We start from the raw sequence: 23,129 nt of genomic DNA on the forward strand, positions 1-23,129 counted from the left end.
AGGTCATTTAGGTTTGGTCTGAATATCTTAGGCTTTGGAGATAAAATTGGTAGTTCTTAATGAGATTTAAATTTTTGTTTTCTATCTTACTGTCAGGATAAAAAGGTATTGTGAAAATATTTTAAATCCTCATCAGACTAATTCACGACATAAAATCCTATCAATGTCTTAATCTAAAAGTTTAACATTTAGCAAACTGGAAATACATATGTAATTTATATGAAATAAGTATTAATTTCTCACTGGAAATATTAGTTCACACTTTACCTAAAGTTACTTTTTTCTTCATCAAATTAAGATGGTAAAATACTATCCAGTGATGCATGAATGCCATAAATCTTATACGTATAGGTTTTAGGAAAGGTGAAAACATTCAGATATGAGCATGGTTTTGCAAACTGGCTGAGTGACATGTAATGGATGTAATTCCTGTAAACTATCAAAATTCACCCAGTGTTGCAGTGCGTCGCCTTCACAAGCTGGGTCTCAGTCATTCAGCTAGCCTGTCACTTTCCTCCAATTGCAGAGGCGGTGACAATAATAAGTTCTCTCACTCTCTGTCACTCACACGCTTTCTTCCCTGCTTTAAGCTTTTGCTTGAATCCGTGAAGTAGTTATTTGAATTCATTTGAGGGGAACAAACTAAATTGACCCAGTCATTAAACATCCTGCGAGAGACATTAGGCCCTGTAATAGGGTTCTTGGGCGGTTTAATAACTGAGAGCACATGTTTATTAGGGATTAGCATTAGTGTGATCTGAGGTCATCAGGGGGTCACTCGTATTTTCTTAAAACTTGTTAATGGAAGCATGCAAAACATTATCTCAAGCTCTGGTATCTTTATAGGAGGTCCAATGTAGAATGTAGGGCTTTCTTCATTCATGGGCACATTTTACAGTACATAAGCCTCCTTGTATGTTTTTCCATATACACTTTTTTACTGGACATCATATTATCCAATAATATGAGTTGTAATTGCAATATTAGACATTCTTTGTACTTGTATTTGTACTGAAAATATTCTTCCTTTTATACTTTATGCAGGCCAGTCTACCTTGTGTCCTATTTTTCTGTCTTTTTACTGCTGATCTGTTCCTGAGGCTTTTATTTTGTAGAGTAAGCTCCGACCTATATAGAAGCTGTCTTTTAATGCCTTTTATCACCCTACACACCTCAAAATTATCCTAACTCTTAGATCTCTATACTTAAAGACAGTATTGTTGGGGAAAGGAATCTGTACTGTGTTGTTCAGCATGTGGGTAGTTGACAATGCAATAGCAGTGGAAATATTGACACCGCAGCAGCCTCAGAATGGGCTGAACACTGTCATGTATGCAGATGAAGGTGGAGGCAGAAAAAAATATTGATCCTCTGAACATTTATTTCCTCTTTTTTTGTCCTTTCGATGTCTGATTTGGAAATTGCATAATGCTACATTTAGACTGGTTGTATAAGACACATTTTTTTAACCTTAAACATCCTTTATAACTCCTGAACACTGTTATTGACTTTCTCTTGGAACTTATTCTGTTTCCACGTCACTTTTGGAACACGATAAGGAATCACTGGAGTTTTTAGGCACAGCTGTGGTGTTGTATCCACTGCATCTTATGTAAAATTGAGGGCAACAGCAGAAATGATATATAACACCCTCTGCTTTTATAGCATTGATTTCAGTCACAACTGCCGGGTGCTTTCAGAAAAAAGTTCAACTAAATCTCTGATCCCCCTGTCAGTAATAGAAGCCAGTTTATATAAAATAAGGACATACATAGTCTTACAAACACATTTGACAATTGAATATCCAGATAATTTTCTCAGGAGTCAGTGCAGTTCAAAGTGGGTTCTAAAAAGTGAATATTGGACTGTGTGTTGGGCTCTTTTGCTGGTTGCATAAATGAGTCAATGTTTGTTTACAAATACAGATGTTCTGGTGCTGTCATGAATATTAATGTCATTCATCCAGGTATAATTTTTTTTTTCGGAAAAAACAATCAAAACACTTTCCTTTTTTGAGCATTTATATAAAACAAACTCAGTTTGTTCAAATACCGAGCAAATACACTGTTACACACAATTTGGGAATGAGTTAATTTAGCTTTTTCCTTTTTTTTCAAACTTCAGTGAAATTCCTGGGAACTTAATCTTGAGTGCCAAAATAATACAAATCCAAGGGGAGTTTAAAGAAAAATAAATCTGTTTTTCTGTTTTATTGAATTGATCGGCCCTTGATGGAAGTAATCACGTATTTGGCCATGAAAATTTAGGGTTGGGGATTCCCCAGCATTGACTGTGTTCCACAGGTTGAAAAGTCTGAAGACAGGTAATCTAAAACCTTGGGATGCATGAACACTTATTTCCTCAAATCATCGGTCTAATTATTAATTAACCTCTTCTCCCGATGTTTTCTCTTCAGATACAGGTGTCATACTACCCACCTGGCCAGTATCCCAGCTCAGGCCAGCAGTACCGTGTGGCCCAGCCCATGTCCCACCAGGTGTCTTATCCTGCCCAGCGCACACAACCCATGCCTCAGCCCACACAGCAGTCAGGTCTGTATATTTTACCATGCTGTCAAAACATCTGCCTGTGTAGCAGGAAGGATTTATGTAGAGCGCTAATGGAGCAATTCACTTAAATTCTTTTATGGCTGGATCTGGGGCACTGGAGCTGGCTTAGAAGGGAGTGACTACAAGTTGTTGAAACTCGCATGCGAGGGTGTTGCAGAGCTTGGTCAGCAGGTACCTAGTGTGCAAAATGTTGGGCTCCTCGTGTTGAGTTAAATGCCACATAATGGCTTAAATAACAGAACGCTGTATGATGAAAAACCATATTTAAAACCATTTGAAGGCAGCATAGAGAGGTGGTGCCAGCTGGCACGCAGTTTCACTTTCGCTTTAATATATGACTTCTATGATGCTGTGCAGAAGAGGGGGGGAAAAAACACTTAATTTATCAACACACCTTTGTGAGCTCTCTGTGTCTCAGCAGACACAGACAAATGGACTGTTTAGCACACAGTTTAGCCAAAGGATGCCCAGTTTGTCCTGTGTGGCTGCAGTCTCCCAGCTGTCTGTTGTGAAATTTCAGCAGGATTCTCATTGCTCAAAAAATTAGCACACAATATTGCACTGCTGCCTCACAGTGCCTCTGGTACGATGAGGTGTTCATTTTAACAATTGTTAAACACTCTGTTGGCTTTTTACACAGTTTCTGTCATATATGCCTGGAAGGCTGTCCACAGAACTGGCTCCATTTGTGATGTGGGCCATGCAGATTGGATAAGGTTGGGGAAAAAAAACAAAAAACAAAACTGATCTGTGATGTTGAGGTTGCACGTCTTGCATGACCCCAGTGTGGTTAAAGCTAGTTGGGTGCATTATTCATCAACATATATCCCAACTTTGATTTATCCAGGTCCACCTTAAGTAGGCTTGCCTAGTGTTGTTTATTTTAGGACAAGTAAATTCCACTTGATTTAGTTTTCGTGGATGGGCCTTTCAAGCAGTGGTAACATTTAAAATGCATTGGCAACTGTTCAGCCATTCTTCAACAATGATCCCCAACCGCAAACTTGCAGACACGCATAAGGTACAATGTTGACAGACAGACAGAAAACCTAGCGTAGTGCATATGGTGTGTATAGCGAATATGTGAGAGAGAGGAAGACAGCAGCTGCACCGAGAGCAGAGCAGATGATCAGAGTAAAGTTGGCAGGAAGAGATCGAAGTAGTGAATGTACAGTTTAAGCTGCAGTTAACTGCTAATAAATTACAGGCGAGTTCCTTTGCTTTGCTTCCTGAAAGGTGAGGAACATAAAGGTGCATCAATATGCCAAAGGTCTCCTGTGCCTCCAACCGAAATCTGGTTATTATACTGAGCCCGTCAAATCAAATCATATGGTTTGCCACTGTGAAAAAAATAATGTATACCACAAATGTTACTGTTTAATGGGACAGTATGACAATAGACACTGACAGTCTCATAAATTATTTTTTTGTAATTATTTAAAAATTCAAAAATCATGACTCATTCGTATTTTGTTAATGTATTCTAATGTTCCATGGCAAAGTAGTTTCAAGTATAAAAGGTGAAAGGTTGATTTTAAACAGCCTTGGCCCTGCTTTTCCGTGAAGTCAAATATGCCTGGATCAAAATAGAGATCTTTCTGTTTTTTCTTGGAATAATCGGTCGGCTTTATCCATCAGTTTCTTTCAATGTGGGTCTGTGAACTTGATTGCTTGTTTATACAGTAAGTGACAGAAACTGTTTACAACTGGCATGGACTCTGGCTCATAGTACAAGCCAGCCAGATGCACACGGATCATGGTCAGGGCAACCTTGCATTGATCCATTGTTGTTCCCTTGTCGGTAATTTGCCTTTGATAATGGTGAATTTTTATACTTCGCAGGTCTGATGTGAGTCCCTTCTAGACAAAGAAAATTAGCTTCTGTTTACTGTTAACGCCACTGTCTTTCAAAAGCATTTTTATGTTTAGGGAAGTCAACTACTCTTAAACTACAGTGATTTTGCCTTTGTAGTGAAAGACCATGTTAGTATTTTAATCCACTTTACCACTAATGCCTGAGTCTCTTGCCATCAGGTCTCCAGACCATGATGCCCAGCCAGCAGCCGAGCTACCAGGGCATGATGGGAGTTCAGCAACCCCAAAACCCTGGTCTGCTCAATTCCCAGAGGGCAGGCATGGGAGGACAAATGCAAAGCATAATGGTTCAGTACCCACAGATGCCATCGTATCAGGTATTGGAGCTGTACAGGTTCAGGAGTGCATCTAAAGTTACAATACTAATGAATACAAAAATTTCTGACTTACATGAGTGACTAACTTCAGAGAATAATTCTAATATTAACAATGAGCTTCTTGTCATGCCTGTTGAGCTGTAGCCATACACACACATACATATGCATAGATCGCTTGACACATGCTGCTAGCCCAACCAGGTTTAACAGCTCCACCTGGTGCACAGTTGACAGATTTCATGATAAAGTCCAAATGATGTTCAATGCCCCAAAATACAATGCATTATTTCTGTGTAACTGATAAGTAACCATCTTCACAGCAGAAAAGAGGAAATGACAATTAAATGGATCTAACGTGATGTGATTACCAGTACTGTGTGGAGGGTGTGCAGAATTATCAAGAACCAACACTTGCTTCCGCCTTTGCCTTTATTTGAAAAATTATGAAACCTCTATGGTCTTAACAAAGACTAGAAAGAAATTCTGCATCCTGAAACTCCCAAGCTTTTCCAAATATTAATGAAGAAGTTAACATTGTGAGGAAGAGCAAAGCAACATGCTTGACCGAACAACATGAATAACTTACATAGTCTTTTTCATTTTTTACACTTATCCAGGTGCCAGTGGGCAATGAGAATCAGCAGGTGGTGCAGCAGCAGTACCAGCAGCAGGTGATGGTGCCCGTCAGCCAGTCGGTCCAAGGCCCCATGCCTGTTTATTACAGTGTTATCACACCCACACAGCAGAATAGCACAAGGTACGTACAAAGATATAAAACATCACGTTCATGTAGATTTATTGGCAGTAGTATCACTACATTTACAATGACACCACCCATCCCTGTGACTGAGGCTGGAAGTTAGTACTTTCCAAAATTAGGTCATTTGGTGTACTGGACAGAGAGACTGAACAGCAAGAGAAATCTTTCCTACCTTTCCTCTGTCATTGCAGTTACATAGATGCTTGTGATTCAAACCCCTGTTGTTGTTTTTTTCCTCTTATGTCCGACAAGGAAAACCATTAAAATTGTACGTCCATTTCAGTCTGATTTTTTAGCAGATGGTTTAGTGTACTAACAGTGAGCGCTTAACAATAAACCTTTGCCCCTTGGGGTGTATGTTTTGTTTCCTACGTTTCCTTTCTTATCCTCTGGGATAAATGTAAATTCCTACTCACCAAGGAACTGCTTTCTTTCTCTTTGTATGTGCAGCCCATCAGTAGGTTACCTGCAGCCAAGCTCTGAGCAGTATCAAATCACACCTTCGCCGTCCCCCTGCAACCCTCAACAGTTGCAGCAGCAATATTCAGGTGAGACTTGGTGTAGTAGGAATAGTAGGTGTAACCTAGGATAATGTGGTGCATTGTCGTGTCTCTTAGATTAAAATGTTTAAAACTGTGATCAAAATCATCCAAAAAACAAATCACTGGAGAAGTTTTCCTTCAAGTGACATCCAGAGTACATTTGAAGTTTGTTCTTTAAAGGTGTAAATTAAATGCCACTGCAGCTTTAATGTTGTTCTTAAACCTTTTATACCGAGAGAAAAGAGCCCTTCCAGTTCATCACCTTCTTTACCTAATTTGTGTCTGTTTAATTTTTCAAGAATTCTAGCTGTGGTTCATCATCAGTCTGGACGTGTGTGTGTGTGTGTGAGAGAGAACTGTTTATCCCAATACTGACCTGTTTAACCAGTCTGCTTTATAAAAACACTGCAGTGACTAATGACGTTGCCATTTGTAGCTCATCTTCACAAAATTAGTCGAAAGGTTTCTAGGTGAAGGTTCAGATGGAGGTACACAGGGTTCATATGATGAGCATGTAAATCACTGTCCTGAAAAAGGTCATGTTTAAAGAAGTCCTGGAAAAATAAAGATTCACAAAGGTCTTGTGCGCTCATTTGGCCTCAAGTAAATATTGATCAAAAACAATGGTCACTTAATTCATTCAATCTTTGCTCTGTATGTGGAAGTTTATCTGTTCTTTGTCGAATATTTGATAGGTGTATCACTCCAGATTGAATAAGACCGTCCTATGTTAGTAATTTCTTCTTCAAGCTGTATTTCAGTCTTTATTTTTAAATGTGAAACCAACTGATTGACAACTTAACACAATAGGTCTTGCCGACTGCTGATGTTTTCAGCAGCTTATGTGTATCTGTTCATAATGATGATCTTCTGCTCCAGAGGCCTGTTGATGTTGTCCTTCATGACTGATCAAAAGTAAATCACATGTTAATTTTGTGGGTCTGTGTGTCCTTGTGTGCCCCTAGGAGTACCGCCTCCTGGGCCTGGAGTGATGGTCATGCAGCTCAGTGTCCCCAATGGACCACAGCCTTCCCAGAATCCTCCTCTGGTCCAGTGGAACCCATGCAAGTACTACAGCATAGAGCAGAGACCCAGCAAGCCAGGAGAGCTCTACAAACCTGACAACACTTCACAGGTACACGGGAGGCCCTTCAGTCAGTGGGCGGCAGCCTTTGATAAATGCCAAGTAGATCTTCCATCCGGTCAGACACCCATTCATTCTTGTATTTACTCATTAGCCTGTCACCCCCTGGTGGACACAAGGGGGTACATGAAGTGTCTGTTTTAGAATTAGAATGGATTCAGTATCCAGTTAACTCGTGATGGAGAGATTATCCTGTGATCTGGAAGCTGGAATATTTTAAATGTTACTCTCCTCTATGTCCAGGCCAGTACCCAGCTGACAAGTCCCCTGGCCTCCCCCACCCAGTCTCCTACCCCGTCTCCTTCCGGCAGCGTCAGCAGTGTCTGTCCAGGCCTGGGACCATTACCCCTCATTTCCCAGTTTCCACGGCCAGGGGGACCAGCTCAAGGTATGAGTGAGATCGGTGAAGGTGTAAGTACTGTGTGTACAGAGATATTTCCAATCAAATTACCCGATGTTGTTGGGTTTTCTTTTTTGCTGTTGTGATTTCAGATATGGTGGAGTTTTCTCTTTTTTTCTCTTGTTTTGCAATTTGTTTTGCTATTTACTGTTGTGTTTTGTGAGTTGTTGTTTACTATATGAAATATTTTATTTTTGCCTTGATATTGTTTGACAGTCGAGGCATTTTAGACAGGTTCCATATGGAACCCTAGTTCTTGTATCATGAAAACACTTAACTACAAGAGTGTTTCATCTGCATTAAAATCCCTGAAAAGACTCGTGCTCTTTCACCCATTTTCACAGAAGCCCTCTACGCTGTGAGCCAATAGGCCATCATGCTTCACCCCAACAGATTCACATGACTGGCAACGTGCCACCTGGTCAAACTTTCTGTACCTGCTCAGGCTTTACCTCATCCCTGTCCTCTGACCTATATTTACACACTGCTACGATACCTCTACTGACAAGTACACCCACATTTTGGAGTGCACGGTTACACAGAAACATGCAGTCTTGCATCAGTCTCCAGCCCCTAATATCACAATGACACAGGTTGTCATTACACTGCCTCATCAGATGCTTGGAAAATGAGCAACGTGCTTATTGACCCCGGTTTGAAAAAGCACTCCTAACCTGCTAAATCACCTTAACGTGACCTGTATGCAGGGAGTCGTTTCCATTGCCATCATCCATTTCTTGTCCAGTCTTAGCCAGTGACTATCGGTGCATTAAGAAAGAAGGATTTATCATTTTAATTTTAACTTTTGATATATGTTTAGGTGATGGTCGCTACTCTTTATTGGGGCAGCCTCTCCAGTACAACCTGTGCCCTCCTCCCCTCATGCATGGCCAGTCCTCTTACAGCTCCCATCAGGTCAGTACTGGCAGTGATATTGTCAGCTCTAAAAACATTCAATCAAGCAGTATGCATCAGGAAAACACTCAGGTTTTAACAGTTGTTTTTCTCGACTTGATTTCCCCCCCCCCCCCCTTTTTTTTGGCAAGACATTTCAACCATGTGTTGCTTCTGTTATTCAGTTTATTTTTTCCTTTAAAGGTGCTCTTTTCAAAGTAGTGAATTTTTATTATCCACTGCAAATCAGTATGTGCCACCATATTACTTAAAAAGGTTGGAGAGTCCATCCCTAGAAACAGAGAAATGTTGAGTTCCTTAGCAAGAGCCAGAGGGCTAAGGTTCCCACATTGAGGTCACAGATATAAGCAGCTGATATGAGGTTCCCTTGTCGCTGGTCGGCTGTGGCGGCAAACCCCACCGGGACTCAATATCACTTCTTCAGGTTCGAAGTGATTTTATGCAAGGACAGACTGATGCTGGCTTGGTTTGTAAAATGAAAAAGAGTCCCTTTACATGTATTCCAAACTTGTAAGATGAATAAAATAGGCCACCAGACACAATCAAGAGTTTTTCTTTTCGCAAGTGAATGATTTTTATAAATTTGTTGTTCATTGTTATATAGTGATAAAGGCAGTTAAATTGGTGAGTTTAGTTTCAATTCCTTACAGATAGAATCTTCAGCAGAGAATGAAAGAAAGATGATCATTTTTGTTCAGGACCTGTCACAACATTTTTGAGTGTTGACACATTTGAATATCTTTTTTTGCCTCACCTTGTTTACATGAAAGATCTTAAAGTATGAAACATTAATGCCAAAATTAGTGAGCTGGCCGCATCTCTTCTCTGATTGTTTATACCACCATCTAGTGCCCTCCCAGTATTATGGCATTGTACTAATAATCCACATATTTTTGATGTGGTGCTCAGAGCCAAGGAGTAATGAAACACGGGGCACGAGGGAAGAAGCAAACACTCAAATCTGCATCCACTGATCTCGGCACCACTGATGTCGGTAAGTTGGAGTCTTCGGGGCACCATGTAGTGTTTCAGATTTCAGATGAGAATTATGCAAGCATTTCATGTGAACATTTCAGGTTGTTGCTTGTCCCATCAGAGCGCCTCAATATCACGCATGTGAATAGAGCAGATGCACCTGAGCACACGCAGCAGATCTTTTTCTGTCTTGTCGTACTCTCAGTCCCCCCTCTGATGTGAATCAGTCATCAGTGTGAATTTACTGATATGTTGGTAGCGCTGTGTTCAGAAGTTCCTCTACAGACTTTGACAAAATGCCAAGTTAGGTTTCCTTTCTTCTGGAGTTGCTGTGTCAGGGCTGTGCAGACAGTAATTCTCCCTAGCAGTGCACATTACAAAGGTCTAAAGATGAAACAGATGAGTGAACACAGAGCCTGAGGTGCTTCAAGTCTAAAGATACTGAGGGAGCAGTCAAGCCTGCTCACATCTCATTTCTCTGACACCCCTTGTTTGCTCTTTGCCCAGTGGTAAGTCGAGTTCTGGAGGTAACGGACCTGCCAGAAGGGATTTCACGTCCAGAGGCCGAAAAGCTCTTCAACCAGCTGTCGCTGTGCGGTGCCAAGATTCAGTGGCTTAAGGAGCCCCAGGGAGGCCGAGGAGGAGCAGGCGGCTGTGGCCCCTGTCCCGGTGTGGGTCCTACTGGACCAGGAGCCACAGCCTGCCCCGGGGTCAGCATGGGAGCAGGAGGAGTGAAGGGCGACAGCAACGACCCGGCTCACCTCTACACAGTAGTGGCAGTGTTCCCCAGCACCATGGCTGCCCAGAGTGCTTCCTTCAAACTTAACAACAGCGCGGCCAGCCTCTTCAAACTGAGGGCCGCCAAAAAGAACTATGACCTGCGTGTGCTGGAGAGAGCCAGTTCTCAGTGAAAGGAAAAGAGAGGGGGAGGAAAGAAAGAAAGTGGAAGAGAGCAAAAGACTCTTGGTGGAGTGGTGGAAAAGGAAGGAGGACTGACTGAAGGGGACTGCTCTTAGTGTACAATTCAAAAACAAAACAAAAAACTTGAGTTAAGTGATGTGTCAAATGTACAAAAGGGAAGAAGGTGTGAATCATGAGTTGGCTGGTGTTTGGTTGCAAATATGATTTTGTTGTTTGTTTTTAATCTTTGTTTTGTATTTATATAGCAGAAGAGCACACAAGACACGCGAGCATGTGTTTCACTGTTGCCGTGGAATTTGTGCTGCCATTATTACAAAAAATCATGAAAAAACACACACACACACACACACACACACACACAAAAACAACACACAGACAAGCTCAACAGGGTCACGTAGCACATAACAAAAACACACTGGACAGTCGACCTCAGTCAAACCTTTTCCTCCTCTTCCTCCTCCCTCCGCTCTACAGTCCCTCCTTCTTTTCCTCCTCTTTCTGCCAACGATCTTTCTCCTGCCTCAACTCTCCGTCACCCAATCGTCTCCTAATCCTCACATATTTATAAATTTTCATACGCACAGATGCGCATTCTCTCTCTCTCTCTCTCTCTCTCTCTCTCTCTCTCTCTGCTTTCCCTCACTGCTCCCCCTCTCTATTCCTGCCACGTCTCATACTGCCTATCCTTCTCTGCTCCTCGGTCACTGCTCTCTCTCCTCTCTTGCTTTCTGTTTGCCTTACTGCTGTTGTGGGTTTCTGTATTGCGCTGTTATTTTCTCCGAAGTTTTTTTCTTTTCTTTTTTTGGGCGGGGTCAATATATTTATATAAGTGATGTAAGGAATAAAAAGAAATCTATATATTCAGTGATTTTTTTCTTTCTTTCCCCTGAGTGAAAAAGTTTAGGCCTTTCTTTATCCTTTACTCCCCCTCCCCTTCATCCCCTCTCCTCCTCCCCACATTTCCTCCTCCTCACTACTTCTGTCCTCTCCCACAACTGTCCCTCATCCGCCTGCTCCACCCCGACACCCCATTGTGTTTGCGTTTTTCGTTGACAGCTGTGCAGAAAGTATCAGAAAAAGTAGTTGAAGTGCACAATGATTGCATATGTCTACTGTAAATTTTATTTAATCTGTTATTTTTTGTTTGTTTTTAAAAATATAAAAGTTGAAAAAATCTATCAAAACATCTTGTGTGTCACGTGGGTCATTATTTGATTTGAATGAAGCTGACTGTGAAATCTCAAATGCACAGGAAGAGAGTCTTTGTTGCCACCAAAAACCTCCAGAACAACTTCATTCCTGCTTGGCACCAAGTTCTCCAAGTCTCTGAATGCTCTTTGAGAGATGAACACCATTCCTCCAAAAGATATTCCCTCATTTCTTGTCCTCATTTCATTTCAAGGTGGTGGAGAGCACCGTCTACAAAAAAACCTCCCACGGGTTTTCATTCATTTGCGATGCAAATTTCAAATGAAAACCGTTGAGCTGCTCGTTCCCCGCGTGGAAGCATCCTCTCTCTTTGTTTAACCTTCCTTTTACTCTGGGTTTCTGTTTCCTCACAGGTAAAAATTGTTTTGATCCCATTCCTTTAAATACCTTCAGGACAAATCCTCAGACTTTGTCCCTGGGCTGGTGAGATGTCGTGTTTTGGTTCATTCTAGATTTAGTTGCTGTTCTCAAGCTATCGACCCGAACACATGATCCTCCTCATCGGGTGGGTTGCCCAGTCATTGTGCGTTTCTCTTTTCTGTTTTTTTGTGGTATAAATACATGTACAAAGTCCTCAAAACGCTAGTTAACATGCATAAATGATCAATCTGCCTCTGCTGGTGAAAATCAAGTGAAAGTTCCAGAACAGCCTTGAGACAGACAGGTGTAAACTTGTTGTCCTAGCATCAGTACACATCACCTTCCTAGAATGATTGCCCTAGGTTTGGGTTGTTTTTTTTTAACTTTTTTTTTTTCTCACTTAAAACAACTCCTTTTTGATGATTTGTCTCCAGTTTTTTTGTGTTTTCCAGAAACTTGAAAAAAATGACGCCGGCAATTATATTGAGAAGGTGACGATGCGGTACTTTGATGGTTCTCTCACCACTTGAACTGCAACCTCTAGGGGACGCCAGCAGGAGGCCAGCCTGAGACCCATGTGCGACTACAGATTTAAATACTTGTCTGATGATGATCATTTTCTTTTTAGGGCAAATTGGTCAGCTGCATCCCAACTGCAGACGGCAGTGAGAAGATCTGTGATTGCAAGAGAACTAGAATTTATCACCAACACTGCCTCTGTTTGCCAAATTATTGACAACTTCGTTTGGGTTGAATGAGACAGGCGGAAGCGTCTAAAAGACCCCAACTGATGTTCTGTTAACCCTGACATTCCTGCTTTATATCTTATCTGTCTTTACTCTATTGGTTCCAGTCTGATCTTTTTCTCCATGTAAATCCATCAACACCTTGAGGAAGATGCTGCTCCTCTCAACGTGAGCCTCATTACGTGTGTGTGTGTGTCTGTGTCAGATATGATAGCTGCCTCCAGCCTGACTGGACTCTTGATGATCTCGAACCTCGACCACCACCAGTCGATGGAAATGAGATGTTCACGACCACCAATGATCTGATGGTTTTTGACTATTTTCTTCTACTTTTTAGTTGAGAATTTAACTCCGCCCCCGTGCTCTTCGGTCAGTGTGTGATGTCAGCTGCAGACTTTAGTGTTCACCCACAATTAAGGTGAGTCTTGCAACTTAATGATCATCTTTCTAATTTACCTTTCATAATATGTGTATTTGCATTATTACACTTAATACGCTTTGCAATTTACACCCATTTGTCGCTTCGCTGAAGTCTCACACTTTGGTCATGTGAAGAATTGAAGGTTAGGATGTTTTAGACAAATGGTTTTAAACCAACGCTTGAATTTTATGTAGCAAACAAATATAAACAACTGAAACTGAAATGGAAAATTGTAAAGATCACTGACTGAAGTGAAAGAGGAAGTATTAAAGGTAGAACTTGGATGTGCTGTATCTTATTTATTTTGTCATTGATGACTATTGTCTATCTACTATCCTAGTCATAAAATTCCTCTTGGTATGGTCATACTCTAACTTTACTCTTTAGTGGTTGAGGACCCAGAGGCCGAGTGCTCTGGCTTTTTTACCATTCAGCTGGGAGAGATTCTTAGCTTTTAAAGTGCTCAGCTGTCCCAAACAGTCACATCAAACTAACCCCCCCCCCCCCCACACACACACACACACACACACACACACAGCGTCAGGGATGGGCTGGCTGGCCTGCTGGTATTACTGGTCCCAATCTCCCACCTGTTGGAGCCTCATTTGGAAAGTTGAGCATAAAGGACTCGGCAACAAGGCCGGTAGAAACTGCTAGAAAGAGTCCCAGGAAGCTGCACGGAGTCCCGCTGAGTCCCTGAGAGAAGAGGTGGAGCTCAACTTATATGGTCAGTTCATGTCATTTATGCATGTACGTTTTAGAATAAAATCTGCCCCCCTCATCATTTCAAACTCCTTGTAGTGCTTGCTAGGCTCTTCTAAAGTGTTCCTGAGTGTTTTCTGAGCTGCAAACGAGTCTTAGAGACGTAGAATCAACTTTCCTTGAATCAGTGAATCTTAAAAAAATAACTTTCAAGTCTGTGTCCCGCATGATGAGGACATCAATATGATGTTTAGGTGAACCATTGGAGATGATGAGGCCTGAAGAGGGACTTCAGAGGACTCTCTCTGGGAATCACCGCAGTGATGCTCATGTGCTTTGTGTCCACAGCTCCATCTGCTGGTTCGAACTCCAATATCCAAAGGAAGTAAACCTGGACTGACCGATTAACACCATGGCTCATTACGACTCGTGAGTCCCCAGCCTGCAGATCAAAGCAGCAGAGCATCTCTGTGTAGTTCACGTGTTTGTTTATGTAGATATGAAAAATAAAAGCTCATCATTTAAGGCCAGATTACCTTCAAAGACTAATTAAAAAGCATTGCTGCAAATGATTTTCCTGCGTGAAACAAAACAATGTTGTCTTTGGATTTGGAGTGTGGAATTTCTCTCTTGATGATCACAGTTTTCTTTTATTGCACTCTTAATTTGTCGTTCCTCCTGATGATGACAGATTGGATGACAAGGACTCAGTGGATTTCCACGACAACCCCCCCCTCCCGGACAATGTAGTGAAAGAAGAGAACAACACGGTAAGAATATTCCACGGATCGAGCTGCTTTGCAAGAATCATTTCTTCCGCTCACCATCAACCCCCCCAACACAGAATCTGTTTCCGATTGGACCATTCACACTCAAATTACATCAACTTCCTGCTTCTTGGCAAGATTAAAAAAACCAACTCACGATAGGTACGCTGTTCAACAAAAACTTGCAATTTAACATAGTGGTCATATTCTCTAAGCGTATCTGAGGTGCCACCGTGTGGGAGGCTGTGTTGCACACATGAGTGTTGTTTATATTTCACTCTGAATTCAATATGGCAGTTTTCCAAGCAAACCTCTTTGCGGCACCCTAAGGCCAAACCTGCATCAGGAAATACAGACAGCTTCACTACTGTACGGGCCCTGAGTCATCGAGGACCCCAAGCCTGACAGAACGAGCTACAGTTGTACATACAGTCCACTTCCTGTTCCACTGTGAATGATGAAAAATTCAAGAGCTGTTCTCCGAGAACTCCCCAACTCCACCATGTAGCAAGGTGCAGGTCTCTAATCAATACTCCCAATGACGCGGATTCAAGTTTGACCCCTGAAAATGGAAAAGAACCAACGACTGTAACAGACCACACAGACTTCACGTCAGAATAAAAATGGCCGCATGCTCACTAAGTACAGTACATATAGAGGCAAGGAAGAGGCAGGGGAAATTTATATGGAATGTTTAGCAGCAGCTATTTTATAAACCTTGGCACACACACAAGGTTCATATGAGATTTCCTGGTGTGCTGTGCCAACTTTTAGCTCCACCTGCACCTGTTTTTTGCATTAAAACACAATAATAATGATAATAATGACAACGAGCTATCCTTTTCCCTGCCTGATACAGCTTTATGGCCAAATATCACATCATCGCTCTGGTCCCAGTTGACCAGGGAGGGTTTGAAAGAGCCCAAGTCTTCTGGATGGCTGGTTTGTAAAGCCTGACAGCCAAATAAAGTTGCAGAGTGATGGTGTGTGAACCGTCCTCGGTCTTATCAGTCATTGTTGTGTAAATCCCCAGCCTGTCGACCACAGGACATCTCTAATCCTGCCAGTGATGGAGAGTCGACGCAGCTTTAGTCTGTCGGGCGACTGCGTGTGTGTATACAAATCAGTGAATGTGTGTATCATCTGTATAGCCCTTTTCATGTAGACTGTAGTATATTTAGGACAAGCGATGTCAAGCCTTGTTGCGCTCAGTAGGGAATTCTGTTGGTGGCCGTTGAAGGCTATTTTGAGATCCAAGCCTTTTAAAATCGGTCCCACCTGTGGTTTGTAGATGTGCGTGTCTGGGAGAGTGAGTGTGTACGCATCAGACACACACCAAAGAGTGTCAAGAAGGCCATTAATATGGAGATCTGTTTTCAAACTCAATTAATGAATGTTTTTTTTAGCTGAGACATGTGTTGTATTGTTGTGTTTGAAGTTATTATTAATGGATCTGGCTTCTGAGTGGACTAGGACTATGACTCAGACTGCTGGGTGTTTCTATATTAATAGAATCCTTCTCAAACAAATCTGTCAGGCTGTTGCAGGCTATCACGACTGTTTGGGTTAAATAAAGCCACAAACAGATGACAACATGGAATCCCAAGATTTGTGTATATTTAAATTTGCAGAGTGATAAAACCGTCATTGATTATGACGAACTGAACATTCTGCGCACTTGCAGTTCATTGCAATTTTTATGGGTCCACAGTGGGAAACGAGAGGTTTCAAATCTTTTCCTGATTGGCGTTTTTGTTTGGTTTCCAACCATCTCCAGGTTTATTTCATCTATGACGAGGAGGTTGAGGAAGAAGAAAGGGAGGAGCCACCTCCTCCGGAACCAGTCAAACCAGTAAACGACAGACCTCACAAGTTCAAGGACCACTACTGCAAGAAGCCCAAGTTTTGTGACGTCTGCGCACGCATGATAGTTTGTACGCCCTTGCGCGTCTCCTGAGACACCTACTGTAGGTGCATCCCTCTTAAGATTTTTAACCCCTATGTTATTTTTCTCTCTAGTGAACAATAAATTTGCGTTGCGTTGTAAGAACTGCAAAACCAGCATCCACCACCAGTGTCAGTCCTACGTGGAGTTCCAGAGGTGTTTTGGCAAAATTGTGAGCTTTATATTTCACTCAGTGGTGCCTGAGCTTTGAGTCGCACATCGACGTGTTGAGTACACTCATCTCTCGCCTCCTCTTTTAGCCTCCAGGATTCAGAAGAGCCTACAGTTCCCCTCTGTACAGCAGTCAGCAGAACGCCACCGTCTCCCAGCTGCTGCCCTTCTGTGAGCCCAGCTTTTGCACCTCCACACAAATAGAAATCTTGCTGTAAAATCAAATAAATGAAAAAGATTTCAGAAGAAACGTGAAGGCATTGCACCCCTACTTTTTCATTCTACTTTTGGCCTTTTGTTTAAAGCTTGTCAGTCCCTCTAACAACTAAGGAAGACATTAAAAACAGCATATTCTATGCTGCTGCATACAAACACCACAACCCCCCCCCCCCAAAAAAAAAAAATACAGAAAAGAGAAAAACTACAATTGAGTTAAGAATAATGACGGAGGAGAACGATTACTGCAGCGGTCCTGGATGATAAGTTAACCGATACATCTCGCTGTTTAATTCTACACAGCTGTGTCTGCAGACTTTCATAATTCAGCTTTATGTGTGAAGGTTACTAATATCCCTGTCGCAACCATTCAGAGATCATTAGAAGCTAGATTTATAATGCAGTGACCCCAGACCTCTTAATGCCGTATAGCATTTTTCAGTTCTTTGCAAGAATGTAAGCATTCATAAAAATATTGATTCCCCCCCCGCCCAGCTAATATTAAAAAGAGCAAATGAACAGTTTACGTACTGCTCAGCTGTAAGGGTCAAAATAATTTCCTGTATTTTTCTCTTAAAAATGGAATGTTTTCTGTCTTTGTCTTTGACCCCGCAAAAAGTTGTTTTATGAAATTAAATGTGAGCTTATTCATCCAAGATTGAAAAAAACAACAACAATAAACAGTCATTCCTTTTTGAATCCATCCTTTGTGTTATTATTGAACTGATCATTTACTTCAACACTTCTGTGTATGTTATTATTAACCTGCTTTGTCTGCTTCTCTGTTTCGTTGACCGACGCGGGATCGGCAGCACAGTCAAACCGCACCGACCCCGTGTTCGAGACTCTGCGCATCGGCGTCATCATGGCCAACAAGGAGCGTAAAAAAGGCTCGGAGGACAAAAAGAATGTGAGCCTGGATCCAAGTCACAACTAATGCTGCTCGTCTGCTGTAAAACTCTAAAAATATTCCAAACTATTGTTCATTTGGTGCTTTAAACTTTTATGTTTGCACCCCTGCTTTTTTTGTTTTCTTTTTTAGCTATGGGAAATCAATGTTGTTCTTAATTTGTTCAGATGATGATGAGGATGGAGGAAGATGATTCTCAACCAAAACAAGCGGAGGACGGAGGTGACGGGGGTGAGTCACTGTTGAACAGGCTGTCGGCGGGAGAAAGATGTTGAGATACAACAGTGAATCATCCTGTTGAAACTAAAAATTGAGCCAATTCAGGCACTTGTGTCCTGTCACCTGACTTGTAGCTTTAGTTTATGAGCAAAAACAGATACAGCACGCTTTGAATGGCTCAACAGTGCATGGAAATAGTCGAAACCAATACGCAAAATACAAATTTTATTTTAGATTGTATTTACCGGTATATCTTTTTATTGAAGTATTTCTGGGTGAGTCCACAGCATATTTTACTCTTCATGTATTGTTTGAGGACTGAATGGAATTTTCCTACCCAATATGACTACTACCTATTTTCTTTTCCTACTTATCCATTTATTAATAGCTTTTATCTATTTTTGCTTATTAACTCTAAGTGTGAAGCTTATGTAATAATGCAGGTGCAGTATATGAAGGTTACTAAATGAATGTGTTTGTGTTTTGTTGTTTTTGTTGTAAAGTAGCAAACACTGAAGGAGACAAGAAGGGAGACAAAGCTCCAGCTGATGACAAGGTCAGAGAATGTGAGGAGAAGAAGATGATGCTGATGGTTGTGGAGGATATAATAGATATAAGAGGGACGATAATCATGCTGAACATGCTGCGTGCGTGCGTGCGTGCGTGCGTGCGTGCGTGCGTGTGTTTGTTTGTTTGTTTGTGTTATCCAGAGTAAGAAGCCTCAGCCAGGGAAGATCGGCGTGTTCAGCCAGTCTCATTACTACCTGGCTCTCTACCGCTTCAAGGCCATCGAGAAAGACGACCTGGATGTCCAGTAAGAGCCCGTCAGCTCCTGCCTGGTCTTTTCTCTTTCCAACTTACTAAAAACACACTCACAAGCACTGAGAATCCACACCTCCTCCTGAAGTATCTATATCCTCTCTGTTGCTCAGTGCCGGCGACCGGATCACAGTGATAGATGACTCCAATGAGGAGTGGTGGAGGGTGAGTCCGACTGCACCACCTGTGTGTCCATGATGTTCTTCAGGGTTTTTCTGCTTCTTTATAATTTAATTTCAAAGTCTACAGGCAGGCGGCACGGTGGTGCAGTGGTCAGCACTGTGGCCTCACAGCAAGGAGGTTCTGGGTTTGAGCCCCGGCTCCAGCACAGGATCTTTCTGTGTGGAGTCTCCATGTTCTCCCTGTTCCTGTGTGGGTTCTCTGTGGTACTCCAGCTTCCTCCCACAGTCCAAAGACATCAAGAGGGGACGAGGCTGACTGATACTCTAAATTGACCGTAGGTGTGACTGTGAGTGTGAATGGTTGTCTGTCTCTATGTGTTGGCCCTGTGATGGACTGGTGACCTGTCCAGCGTGAACCCCCCCCTCTCGCCTGAAGGCTGCTGGGATAGGCTCCAGCCCCCCCGCGACCCTTAACAGGATAAGTGGTAGAAAATGGATGGATGGATGGATGGATGGATGGAGTCTACAGGCAGATGGATGGATTCAGGTTCAATTAATTAACTGGATACAACTCTTAAGTCCTCCAAGTACGCTGTACATCAATGTGGTCACTACTCATTTTCTTACTAAATTAAATCTGAGAAGACTGATGCTATAACGATTATTTGCAGCTATTTCGCAACTTAGAGAAAAACCACAGAATCCGGCTTATATTTGCACTTCTGTTCTCTTCCTGGTTCACCATTGTTTGGTTCCTTCAATCTTACATCTGGAAAAACACGGCAGCCTTTTTTTGTTGAAAAATTGATTAAATTCATGTCATATTTATAGTCCAGTGAATAGTTTCTGAATCTATATAACACAAGGAAACGTCCAGAATACTTCTTTTTATTTTTACTTGATATGTGAGGTTTACGTATATTGCCTTGTTGTTTTTGGACTTGGTCCCTGGCAATGTGTATTTTGTGGAAAGGGTTGTTACTCTTGTAAAACTGAGTTTAAAAGATGTAGTTTAGTATCGTGAGAAACCATTTCAGAAGAGTAGTAAAGGTGTCATCATGATCATCAGCCTCACACAAATGTTTGTCATTCAGCTTTCAAAGCCACGCTGGGGTAATACTGTATGGTCATGTTTATATTAAGCCATTGGAGATGTCGAGATTAAAAGATGGGGCCTTTTCCTCCTCCAGGGGAAGATCGGAGAGAGAACCGGCTTCATCCCGGCCAACTACATTATCCGAGTACGAGCGGGAGAGCGAGTCTACAAGGTGACTCGCTCCTTTGTTGGCAACAGAGAAATGGGCCAAATCACTCTGAAGAAAGACCAGGTTCGCGCACACACACACACACACACACACACACACACACACACACACACACACACACACACACACACAAACCCTGCAGCCAGCGATACTTGGATTAAATCCTTGCTGCCTCCATATCTTTGTTGATGGTTCCACAGACTTGTGCCAGTGTGCTTACGTACTCTGTTTTACATCCTCTGAAATCCTTAATCATACTCTACTTTCTGCTGTTCTGTAACCAAATTCTCAGTGTAAGTGTGTGTGTGTGTGTGTGTGTGTGTGCGTGCGTGCGTGCGTGCGTGCGTGCGTGCGTGTGTGCGTGCGTGCGTGCGTGCTCGTGCGTGCGTGCTCGTGCGGTGCCCACAGATTGTAGTAAAGAAGGGAGAGGAGGTCAATGGCTACCTGAAGGTCAGTACAGGACGGAAACTCGGTTTCTTCCCTGCCAACCTGCTGCAGGAGATCTGAGGAGGCGGTAAACATCTGGCCTGATCAGCGTCACCTGTTAGCTGGCAGGATGATTCTTAATCCGAAGCAGGAGTATCACTTTCTTTTTTTCTTTTTTTTGTTGGACACGTTTTTATTGAATGTGCTGAAGAATAAACACCTCTGGACCTCCACATTGTCAGATCTTTAACAAATCTCTCATTTGACAAGTCCTGGTCTGAACATCGATGCTGAAGTTAATTTTATGTTGTGTTTGGCTTGTCTCAGTGGAGGCATGTGCTCTACATTGTATTGCTATTAAAAGACATTTTATATTTGTCTTGTTAGCTTGGTTGCCATGTCTCTAATGTCCCCATTTTAAATGTATACTGTAAACTAAAGTTCACTGGCCATCAACACATGCAAGATCAGCACACACACACACACACACACACACACACACACACACACACACACACACACACACACACATTTGTTTCCATCATTTGTTCTCAAGAGAAGGAAACATCTTTTTTGCGTTATGTAAGAGCGCTTCGTCCGTGTGTGTTTGTAAAAGGAGCGTCAGAAAAACTGGGGTGAATTTGTGAAAAGGTGTCAATCAAAGTGGAGAAGCCAAGGGGGGATTCAAATAAGATGGGAACATTTTTAGAAACAAATCATAGCACAGTAGCTCCACCTTTAACGACTGTGTGATTGGCCCGGTGAAAGTGTGTGTGTGTGTGTGTGTGTGTGTGTGTGTGTGTGTGTGTGTGTGTGTGCGTGCGTGCGTGCGTGCGTGCGTGCGTGCGTGCGTGCGTGCGTGCGTGCGCGCGCGCGCGCGCAGGGGCTTAGCTATGTAAAGGAGAGGCTCAGAGATCAGGAATGAGGGGAATGGCATCTGAATGTCCCAAAGAGACATTCCAGTGATGACGAAAGACCTGAATAACACAATAGCAGACAGGCTCCGTCTTCATTTCCTTATTGTTGATAAAGAAACTTTCCTCCTTTTCTTTTGCCTTTTCTCTTTCACTTTTTTCCTCGATGGTGCCTTCGTTTCTCTTCTGCTGTCTACTTTCGTCTTCCCTCCCAACCTCAGCAGCCATGTTCAGATGCAGATGATGAGTTATGTGGTTCTGCCTCCTTCCTGTTGTCTGTCAGGTAGCGTTACCAGGCTTCAGCAGTCCTCTGATTGGACAACAGAGCACCCCTTCAGATACGGGTCACTTCATCCCGGGAAACAAACTCTGCTTCATGCCACTCTGCACTGAGAGGCTGTGAGGAAGATATCACAGCTGCCATGTTGTCATTCTGACCTCCTGACCCTGCCACTCTAGACAGCCAGGATGGAGAAGGGTTGGCAAAAATGTTTGGTGGATGATTTTCCTACTCTGTATGTGTGTTGGTGAGAGGTCAAGGGCATGGAGGTGGCAGGTTGATGCTGTGACAAGGAATTCATTCAGCTCAGGAGAATTTTATTTTTGCTGGGAACACCACAACAAAAGCTGGCTTCACAAATTTGCTACATTATTTTTCCAATTTTAATTTACCTAAAATGTATTTTTTGCCTTTCAAGTGCTCACAAATACATGTCTTAAGCTCACAGAGAGTAGAAAGAGCCAGCCACGTCTATTAATTTGATTTTTTTTTTTTTTTTGTTAGCAGTGCATATTTAGCATGAAGCTAATTGCAACTGACAGACACAGCAACAAAACAACATAAAAACTGCCCCAAATCTCAAGTGCATCGTCTGGTACAATCCACATATTCAAACGATGACCCAACGCCCCAACACGCTTGCGCTCAACTGAGCTCATTCACAGTAAAACCCAACTGGAAGTGTTGTCCATCAGATGAGGATTATACTTAATGATGACTTGAGAGTTTGTAAAAGGACATTTTTGGGCAGTTTTGCTGTTGTTTTGTTGTTAGCGTCAGTCACCGTTAGCTTAAAGCTAAATATATGTGACTGGCTCTTTCTGCTTTCTAGAATCACAAAGAAGTGATGTACTTGAAAGGCAAAAATGGCAAAGTAATGCTTTAAAGAATAAAAAAAAAAATAGGGCAAAAAGGTGAGAAAAAGGGCCCAAAAAAACTCTTTCATCATGCTGTAACTCAGGCTCCACTCAGTCCCATGATTTAAGGCTTTCCACCGGGACCGCCACGGTCCTCATTGAGCGTGTTCACTTGCTAGCGTGACGTTGAAAGTCACGAGGAATCTGAGCGGCTCTGGTTGAGTTTGACATTTCACCCCTAACACTGATCCCAGAATTCAGGCAGCCGTTGACAAATGTGGCACAAAGTGAGAAGCTCCTGCACAAGTGAGTAACCGAAACAGCTTGTTTTGAAATTGACTGTCCTAAAGCTCATGAACGA

General features: G+C 42.3%; 2 protein-coding genes across 15 annotated transcripts in view; both read left to right on the forward strand.

Annotated features, from left to right (window-relative positions):
- The window catches only part of r3hdm2 (R3H domain containing 2), a 53,358-nt gene extending 41,761 nt beyond the window's left edge, over window positions 1-11,597 (forward strand). For 9 of the 14 annotated variants that reach the window (XM_086199824.1, XM_086199823.1, XM_086199836.1 and 6 more), the window contains 9 exons: window positions 2,417-2,552; window positions 4,605-4,762; window positions 5,380-5,519; window positions 5,973-6,070; window positions 7,030-7,199; window positions 7,452-7,596; window positions 8,429-8,523; window positions 9,433-9,517; window positions 10,006-11,597. In XM_086199824.1, the coding sequence (XP_086055950.1) occupies window positions 2,417-2,552; window positions 4,605-4,762; window positions 5,380-5,519; window positions 5,973-6,070; window positions 7,030-7,199; window positions 7,452-7,596; window positions 8,429-8,523; window positions 9,433-9,517; window positions 10,006-10,409 (1,431 nt within the window). In that variant the 3' untranslated portion in view covers window positions 10,410-11,597. The remainder of the gene's footprint in view (window positions 1-2,416; window positions 2,553-4,604; window positions 4,763-5,379; window positions 5,520-5,972; window positions 6,071-7,029; window positions 7,200-7,451; window positions 7,597-8,428; window positions 8,524-9,432; window positions 9,518-10,005) is intronic. The other 5 variants (XM_086199833.1, XM_086199837.1, XM_086199831.1 and 2 more) reach the window with 2 other exon arrangements.
- Window positions 11,598-13,846: 2,249 nt separating this feature from the next.
- Window positions 13,847-21,140, forward strand: LOC147268330 (SH3 and cysteine-rich domain-containing protein 3-like). The gene is made up of 13 exons (XM_086200831.1): window positions 13,847-13,882; window positions 14,206-14,286; window positions 14,549-14,627; window positions 16,402-16,558; window positions 16,644-16,741; window positions 16,830-16,911; window positions 17,769-17,866; window positions 18,034-18,097; window positions 18,592-18,641; window positions 18,796-18,899; window positions 19,018-19,069; window positions 20,217-20,354; window positions 20,700-21,140. The coding sequence occupies exons 2-13, from the start codon at window positions 14,270-14,272 to the stop codon at window positions 20,796-20,798; spliced, it is 1,038 nt and encodes a 345-aa protein (XP_086056957.1). The 5' UTR covers window positions 13,847-13,882; window positions 14,206-14,269; the 3' UTR covers window positions 20,799-21,140.
- The last annotated feature ends 1,989 nt before the right edge of the window (window positions 21,141-23,129 follow it).

Source organism: Aulostomus chinensis, chromosome 3 (genome assembly GCF_037954235.1).
Source record: "Aulostomus chinensis isolate RoL2024-O1b breed Wild chromosome 3, RoL_Achi_v1.0, whole genome shotgun sequence".
Taxonomy (NCBI): Eukaryota; Metazoa; Chordata; class Actinopteri; order Syngnathiformes; family Aulostomidae; genus Aulostomus; species Aulostomus chinensis.

Excerpts from the sequence above, each read along its gene's own strand:
- LOC147268330 (XM_086200831.1), top strand. Across the intron at positions 18,098-18,591 it reads GGAGGACGGAGGTGACGGGG|CAAACACTGAAGGAGACAAG; the intron begins GTGAGTCACTGT and ends GTTGTAAAGTAG. Across the intron at positions 19,070-20,216 it reads CCAATGAGGAGTGGTGGAGG|GGGAAGATCGGAGAGAGAAC; the intron begins GTGAGTCCGACT and ends TTCCTCCTCCAG.